Raw genomic sequence first — 8010 nt, 5'->3', positions numbered from 1 at the left:
AATTTTATCGTAAATAAATATATGCAGGCCAGCAACGAGCAATTATTTATTGTGACGCGATCACCGTGCCGGGCTACAATTTTTAATCATATTTTTAATTTATTCAACTTAAAGTATATACTCTCTACCTCGAATTAGTACTGTAATATTTCGCTCCGTACGTCATACTTTTCTTTGAACAATAGAGTCGTGCCAGTCGTCTATTAACTGCTTTCGGGGGACGTTTCGAACCGAAATAATGCGACTTCCGGTTTGCATCGGACGTTCGTTTACAGTTAATCGGGGCCTCCCACTTCTAAGCTTTCCGCGACTGGTCTCGACTTTGGTCTATCTAACTCCGTTCTCGAGATTAAGGAAAGACAGACGGACGGACGGACGACAGTAAGGAATTTATAGATCTACAAATTTCCAAATTGCAGCCCAATCACTTTACGCAAGCGCGCATCCTTAATTATTTACATTTATGTAAACATTTGCGGTCGTATTTTCGGTGGTGTTTAAAGTTTCGTCGACTTAAATTAGCCTTTCGGTAGTTTCGCTATTGAACTTTTTTAAAGAATACGATCCCGACAAAACGAATAATTCGAATAAAATTGTTTAGGTGGACTCGTTGCCCGTCCGCCAAGTTTCGTCCGGCACCGCACGCGCCAGTCGTTTTAAACGCTCGGAGGCCCCAGACCCACCACACGGATACAAACGTAGAAGAAAAACGTAAGTAACGAGCAGCCGGCCGAACGAATATTTATTTAACTAGGTGGCACTAAGTTTATTTATGCGAACTTTTAATTTAACGGTAGAAAGTTATATTCCAATCGTTTCGTGGTCGTATTTTCCCCGACGTTTAGCCACGGTTTTATCCAAAAAGTCGGCAGATTTGTGAAAAAATCGAACATTTTCCTATCTGTAGGAAAACGGACAGCCGATAAGGACGGAGATTGTCCCTTCCGGTCCGATCGGCTAAATTCGGGAAAAACGAACGAGCCGAAGAAGCGTAAAACTGCAGCCGTGCGGGTCGCGGGTGGTCGCTCGTAGTGGGAAGCGGACAATCGTTTTCACCTTCTCTCTTTCGGAAGAAATCGCGCCCCTCGACCAACGATAAAGGCAAACGACCGAAGATCCTTTTTTAGTCGAAGAGCGAAAAGAGACGTCCGAAGTTGTTACACTTTTTCGCTCTTCGCCCGATTTGCCTCGTTCCCGTCGTCGGTTGGGACGGGTGTCGTCTTCGACCGGCCGACTCTGGTTTAAATTCTGGTCGACGCGCGTCCCATTGGTCTAAAAAAGCCCTTCCGGCGCGCCGCCTCCCGTAAATTACCCCGACGACTTCTCCTCCGTGGGCCAGCCGCCGTTTTTCCGGTAGCGCCCGACGAAACCGGTTACGTCGCGTCGCTACGTCGCGGCCTCTACCCGGAGCGGAGGTCGCGCCCCTAACGTACGCCGGCTTCCAGTTTCGGCGTCCGTTGGAGCCCGGAGAGGCGTCCTCCCGCCATTGGCGGATCCGGTCACGTGGTGGCCGGCGGCCACCGTTTCAACGGTCGTCGGCGGTACGGAGCTCGCGCGCGGTGGTCTGGCGCTGTCCCCTCGTCCCTTTAAAAGGACCTCAGGTGAGCCCTTTCTCTCTTTCTTCGGACTTTCTCCCCAGCGCACTTTCCCCGCTCCCTTCCCCCCGAAGGAAGCCGGGTCGACGGGAGCTTTCCTTCGCCTTTCGTTAAACTCGGGTGGAAGAGTCGGGAAAGTCACGGACACCCGTTTTTAAATCCGGCGGTTCTTTCTCTCCCTTCGCGTCGCCCGCCCGGGGTCACCGGAACCGAAACTCCGGCTTTTCGACCCGACCGTCGACGTACCTCCGCGCGCCGTTCCCGTTTTACGCGCAAAATGATACGTTTATCAAACGCGACGCGTCGGATCCTAGAACCGGAAACGATTCTCCGTTTCGCGGACTCGTATCCGGCGCGTTCGATTCGTCGTCCGCCAGTCTCGGAGTCGGTTAATTTCATCAAATCCTTGGTCGCACCGCCCGATAACGTTCTTTAGGATCGCTACCGGAAGAGGTAAACTCTAAACTTCCGGCGGCGGGTTCCTTTCTCCACTTTTCTCCTTTTAGAATAAAACGGGAAATTTCTTTTGCAGATCGACGGAAGAATGAAAGATTTCGGGCGGAAAGGATCGGACGCCGGCCGGAGGACGAGCGCGTGGTAGGAAGACCCGGCAGCGCCTCGGCCGAGATGTCGAGCAGCGTCAGTCTGGAGGCTTCGGTCTCGCCCACTCCCCCCTCGCACAAGATGAACGGAGGTCTCCCGCATCGATCCGACCTGAACGTCGGGTCTCTGGGCGCCTCCAAGTACAGCCTGGGCACCGGCACTTTCGACGCCGGGCCCCCTCACGACGGCTCCTGCCGTCCCCTGCTGGACCTGTCCGTGGCCGGGCTTTATCCCCCTCGCTGGACCGGAGGAAGACCGGGATCGGGCGGCCGACCCGAATCCGAGGAGGAGGAGGAACGGGGCGTGTACCGGACTCTGGCCTCGCTGGCCCTGCTGTGTCTGCTGTCTCTGCCCCTGTCTTTCCTGGCCCTCTTCTTCCTGCAGAGGGCCGGCCCGGCCCCTTCCCCGGACGGCGAGGAAGCCACCGTTTCGGGCCGTGACGGCGCCACCGTCCACCAGGTGTCGGTGGCCCTGGGTACCCTGACCGTGTGCCTGGATCTGTGTTGCCTCTTCGTCTGCTGCCTGCAGTTCCTCTTCGCTCTCAAACTGCTGCAGACTCCGCGCGGAGTGGACAGGTGAGTAAACTTCTCCGCTACCTCTTTCCTACCCACGTTCCGAGATCCGTCCCTTCCCTCGGGACGAAAGACAAAACGCTCTTTCGTTTACGGAACCCGGTGTCGGTTGGGGCGAAAGTTTGCTTTTTCTTTCTGGCCCGGAAGCGGAAGGGCGCGAGAGGCGTTTACAAATTTACGCGTCGGAATACGGACGCCAATTTCTCCCGTCGTCGTCCGGTTCCGTAATTTTCGATGTCGGTTGAACGGTTTCCGTATTTTCCGCCGATAATGCCGAGGGTCGTAGTGTCTTCTCCCGTTTCCGTTTCTAACGTAAGACGTCGATCCCGTCGATTTTCGGTCGGCGGTGTTCTTGGAATTTTCGTGCTCGAAACGCGGAATGGCGCGTGGATTCGGGCCTTTTTATGTTTTTTTTCGGCTAATCGGTGATTTTCTTCCGCAGGACGGACAGGTTCCTGAAGAGAAGTTCCCACACCCGTCTGCTGGCCATCGGAGGCTTCTTCTTATCCATTCCCCTCTTCTTCACCGGTAAGTCGTCCCCGCCGCCTCCTTTTTAAAAATTTCTCCGCTAGTTAGGCCCTTTATATCGGTTCCTTTACGGCGGTTCTGATTCCGTCCGAGGCGAAACGAAAAAGGATTCTTTTAATTCCTCCTTTTTGAGGAAACGTCTTCTACGAACCCAACGCGCTGGTACTCCACCCCGGTTAACTCTAACCAGTAAGTTAATTGTATTGTTTAGCGCAGTTATAGACCTTATTTTTACGGCAAAGAATAACTTCTCGCTGTCGATGTCGACGCCGGTTCTCGCGTTACGTTCACGTAATTACGTCCGACCCGTCTTTTCTAAAACCGAGAAGGTTTACGAATTTACGTAAGATTCCTCCGCCTCCGTCTTAGATTTAAATTCCATTTGTTTCGAACGGATTTAAAAAGTTTCCGACGTCTAAACTCGGAAATATACAGAGTACGGATATCCGCCAAAGTCCGTCGCTACTTTTAATGGCAGCTACGGGAATAGTAAAGGAACGGGTGACTTGGCCGCTGGTTTTAAAAGTTCTGAGACGAGTTATAGATTCGAAAAAAGAAACGGAAGAAGAACGGCATAGAATGTGGCGGTTTCCGTACCTAAGAAAAGTCTATAATGGCATTAAGCGTAGAGTAGGCTTCCTCTTTCTTCTTTGGCTTCTTTCTCCCACGCTAAAGGCGAAGGGAAATCTTTAATCCTCTCGCCTCTATTTAATAAATTAATTTTAAGCGACGATAAATGGATTTACTGGCGCGTCGTCACCGTTTCTTTACGTTTTAAATGGCCGGCCACCCGTGCCGGGTAATTACCCTAATCTTTAGGGGTTTTTTTACTGTCGTAACCAACGTCTTACTTCCAAAAATATCGTTTACCGTTACGACGTAATTTAGATTTCGAAGGAATATAAATCGATTTCCTTTGCCGAAATATAAATTAAATCGAAAATATTTATATCTTACGTCTGCTGCTATTTGGAAACGGTTACGTACCGTACCACCGTAAATACTATAAAATAGAAGATAGACTTAATTTTAACCGGTAATTATATATCGCGACGTAGTCACGACGCCGGACTGCAATTTTTAATCCTAGTTTTCATTTATTTAATTTAAAGTATGTGCTCTCCACCTCAAATTAGTAGTGGCTGTACATTATACTTGTCCCATTAGCGATAGAGTCGTGACGGTCGTCTATCTAGCACCTTTCGGGGAAAATTTCTTAATTGAAATAACTTGGCTTCCGGTTTGCATCGGAAATTCGTATATAGTTAATCGGGGCCTCCCGCCCCTAAGCTTTCCGTATCTGGTCTCGACTTTCGTCTATCTAACTCCGTTCTCTAGATTAAGAAAAAACGGACGGACGGACGACAGTAGGAATTTATAAGTCTACAATTTTTTTCAAATTGCAGCCCACAAAGTAGGGCCTACTAAAAGTGCGTTCGATATTTAAATCGTGGCGGCCGTACTTACGCGCGGTCGGAGTTTCGCTGGAACGAAAGGAGACCCCGATTTAACGTTGTCTTTCTCGTTGCAGGCATCATCCTGTTCGGCTTCGTCCACTTCCAGGAGCTACCGGCGGCGGTGACGGGAGCGGCGGTGGGAGCGGGCATCGTCTTCTGCGGGGTGGCCTCGGTTCACGACGTGTATCTGTGGCAGGGACACAAGACCGACGCCAGTCGAGCCCTGATCGAGAGTAGATTGAGTCGAATCAGAGAAGCCAGTCTCCCTCCCGATTCGGGCCCGCACGTGGCCGAACTCTCCACTCTGGTCTGAACCGGCGTCGGAGGACGGAAAGACGTTTTAGTGACATTTGTAAATAGTCGTCGAATAAAACCTTGTAAATTTTGTCATTTTTCAATTCTGAAATTAAAAGTTCCTTATTGACGCGTCTATACTCCGGAAACGAATCCTTTTTCCTTCGTCTTTTAACGCTTTAAGTGACCTTCCTAAATCGCTGCGAGAATCTCGCGGTTTTGCGCGGCCGTTTTGCCCAGGGTAAATTCTGCCCACGGCAAATCCTGGACGAAGTTGAAGCGAACACCGTAAAACATTTGGAATGGGAGACGAGAGTTCGAACGTCCGAAAATTCGGAAAAATTAGCCACTCGGACGTTTTCGAAATGATTCTGCTTTGATGAAAAATTTGCCATTTCGACAGAGTTTGCCAATTACAATATAGTGAAAGTTTATAAAATTGGTTTTAGTCGTAACCTTAATAACAAAGCTTCGATAGGCCGACTTCTATGCATAACTACAGAAAATTGCGTTTCGATCTTGTAATTAAGGGACGACGAAAACCAATTTTAAGGCGATTTATTCTCTTTTTGACTCTGAAGTCGTCCGTAAATGAAATCGCGCTAAAATTCCACATTTTAAAACATACTACGTCAACTATGTAACGGATATTAACACGAAGTAATTCCAAATTCAAAAATTGTATCTCCCAGTGCACGGAGTTAAATGGATTCGGAAAACGTCCAGTGCCGATTCTCTATATTTTCTTTTTCTTTGGTAATGTTCTGAAAATAAACTTTGAATTTTTCAAAAAATTCAGTAAACATTTGTAACGAGTCACACAATAAATAATTGTTTAATCATTACAATACCCTGCATTTGGCTCCCTCCCGCACCCCGTTAGTTATTGAAGTTATTGGGCTAAAATTTGAAAAAAAAAAATATATAGACCTATAAATCGAGGGCGTACCCAGCGAGGGGCAGCCCCTAGAAGAAAAATTAAAGTGTAGTAATTGACACACAACACATACGTATCAATTTAGTATCAGTTTGAATAATGAATATTGTGACTAGCCTAGAGCCATCTGTCGCGAAATTCTAGAACTTTTTCGCTGTTCGCTTTTATTCTTGCATTCGAAGAAACTATGAGTTGCCCCCCTCTAGTTCAGAAGTATACAATTTTAAACAAGTGGCGAAAACGTTCCAAAACTTACAAAAGAAGAAATGTCCTGGGTGATTTCGAACTTTAAGAACGGGAAAGCCCAGGTAATGCAGGTTGCGGCCGAAGTTCAAACGTTAAACTTGTACGGCAAGCAGAAGTTCACGTTTGACGTTTAAACTCCAAAATACTTTGCGGTTCACGTTCACAGCAATATCTCATGAGTCAGTGCGCGACGTGAACATCTCGCACTGACTCGTGGGATATTGTTGAAAAATGGCGGAAACGTTTAATAACGACGAATGTTGCCAGCCAAGGTAAATAAACAAATTAAACTATTTTAAAGTATTTATAGGGTGTTTAATATTTATTTATTTATTTATTTAATTAGACATACTAGGCAGATAGGGTGTTTAATAACACTAAATAATTATTTTTAATCAGCGTCGTGTCTCCTACCATACGATAGGACGATAGGACTACTTCACACTTTGGTCGAGGGAAGTAGTGGCTTATGTAAATCCGAAAGCAGCTCGGGAAATTACTTTTAAAAAATTTACAAATCTATTATGCCGTTGATAATAGAAGATGCCGTGAAAGAACAAACCTACTTCTATAGAATTATAAGCTATTATGAAGACAAATACTGTAAATGTGAATTCTATAGGCACCTCGCATCACTTGCAAAAAACTTGATTAATTAAATAATTTCTGTATTAAAATCGTCTGTTTCTTTATAATGTTATTCGTAAATGTTTAAATAATCATTATTTTAATAAAATACGTCATAATTTAAACCCCAAACACAAGAAAATGAAGAAGTTTAAACCTATCTTCTACTCGCCATGCTAGACGTAGCGAACGCCATTATCAACCTTCTAGAATTGCCAAGTGGCGGCCCTCGACGTCCGACGTTCACGTTTTTGACTGAAAACGACGGCCGCAAACTTTCTACTGACCTGATAAAAATGACGGCCGGATGGCCGAGCGGTCAAGGTGGCAGCCTACCGCTCTGGGGGACCCGGGATCGAATCCGGAGGGGTCGAAAAATCTTCAGGAATTTTATCGGGGAGTGGTCCGTTCGGATATGTCGGGCCCCGTCCCTCACCACCCGGCCTCCCCCATTGTGGGCCTGGCCGAACCCATAATGGGCTTGCTAAAAAGAAACCCTCTTAGTGCTCACCGGGCGGAAAGAGTTTTAAAATAAAAAGACCTGATAACACTGGAAATGGAAGCACAATTAAACCAAACAGATCCAGAGCTTCTGTTTGAGCTATATAATGCTTGTCTGAAGTACGCCATATTCCCAGCCGCATGGAAGGTGGCAAAAATACTACCTATTTATAAAGATTTTATAAAAGAAAGAACAAGGATAAGAGTGAAGAGCTATAGCAATCTCTCTCCTCCCCGTTATGGGGAAAGTGTTGGACAAGTTGATGGTCTATCGATTGACTACTTGAATGAACTCAAAAAATTGGTTTAATAAAAATCAGTTCGGTTTTCAAAAGGGCCGATCAGCAGAGGACGCTTTTAAAAGCCGAAGTAAAAATAATTGAAAGCTGAGTAAAAGTAATTAATGATATAGAAGAAGGAAAGAAGAGAAATGGTTAGTCGGTTGCCCTTAGCCTCGACATCCAGAGGTCGTTCGACAATACTTGCTCCTATATGCGAGGCTGGAGGAGACAAATTGCCCAAATAATCTCTATTGCTTGATATGCGATTACCTAACGAACAGAAGGGCATTTATTGAGTACGCTGATATAAAAAGATGTCAATGGGATGCCCACAAGGCTCCTGTTCAGGACCTGTCTTTTGGTCCTTTA

General features: G+C 46.6%; 1 protein-coding gene across 2 annotated transcripts; it reads left to right on the top strand.

Moving 5' to 3' along the window:
- The first annotated feature begins 1367 nt into the window (after window positions 1-1367).
- On the top strand, window positions 1368-5202 carry LOC111635391. Of its 2 annotated transcripts, none has more exons than XM_023380345.1 (4): window positions 1368-1601; window positions 2128-2773; window positions 3213-3298; window positions 4830-5202. In XM_023380345.1, the coding sequence occupies exons 2-4, from the start codon at window positions 2223-2225 to the stop codon at window positions 5066-5068; spliced, it is 876 nt and encodes a 291-aa protein (XP_023236113.1). In that variant the 5' UTR covers window positions 1368-1601; window positions 2128-2222; the 3' UTR covers window positions 5069-5202. The 2 variants fall into 2 exon arrangements, with proteins under 2 accessions (XP_023236113.1, XP_023236114.1); XM_023380346.1 differs by lacking the exon at window positions 1368-1601 and adding an exon at window positions 1628-2048.
- The last annotated feature ends 2808 nt before the right edge of the window (window positions 5203-8010 follow it).

The sequence above is a fragment of the Centruroides sculpturatus genome, unplaced genomic scaffold, assembly GCF_000671375.1.
Source record: "Centruroides sculpturatus isolate CEXI.00-Female unplaced genomic scaffold, Cexi_2.0 scaffold744, whole genome shotgun sequence".
In the NCBI taxonomy this organism is placed as follows: Eukaryota; Metazoa; Arthropoda; class Arachnida; order Scorpiones; family Buthidae; genus Centruroides; species Centruroides sculpturatus.
The sequence above is the reverse complement of the archived record's forward strand: the minus strand, read 5'-3'. Positions and strand labels throughout refer to the sequence as shown.

Bases quoted from the DNA above. Each gene is read 5' to 3' on its own strand.
- LOC111635391 (XM_023380345.1), top strand. From the start codon at position 2,223: ATGTCGAGCAGCGTCAGTCTGGAGGCTTCGGTCTCGCCCACTCCCCCC. The intron at 2,774-3,212 runs GTGAGTAAACTT...TTTCTTCCGCAG, and splicing joins ACTCCGCGCGGAGTGGACAG to GACGGACAGGTTCCTGAAGA. The intron at 3,299-4,829 runs GTAAGTCGTCCC...TTCTCGTTGCAG, and splicing joins CATTCCCCTCTTCTTCACCG to GCATCATCCTGTTCGGCTTC.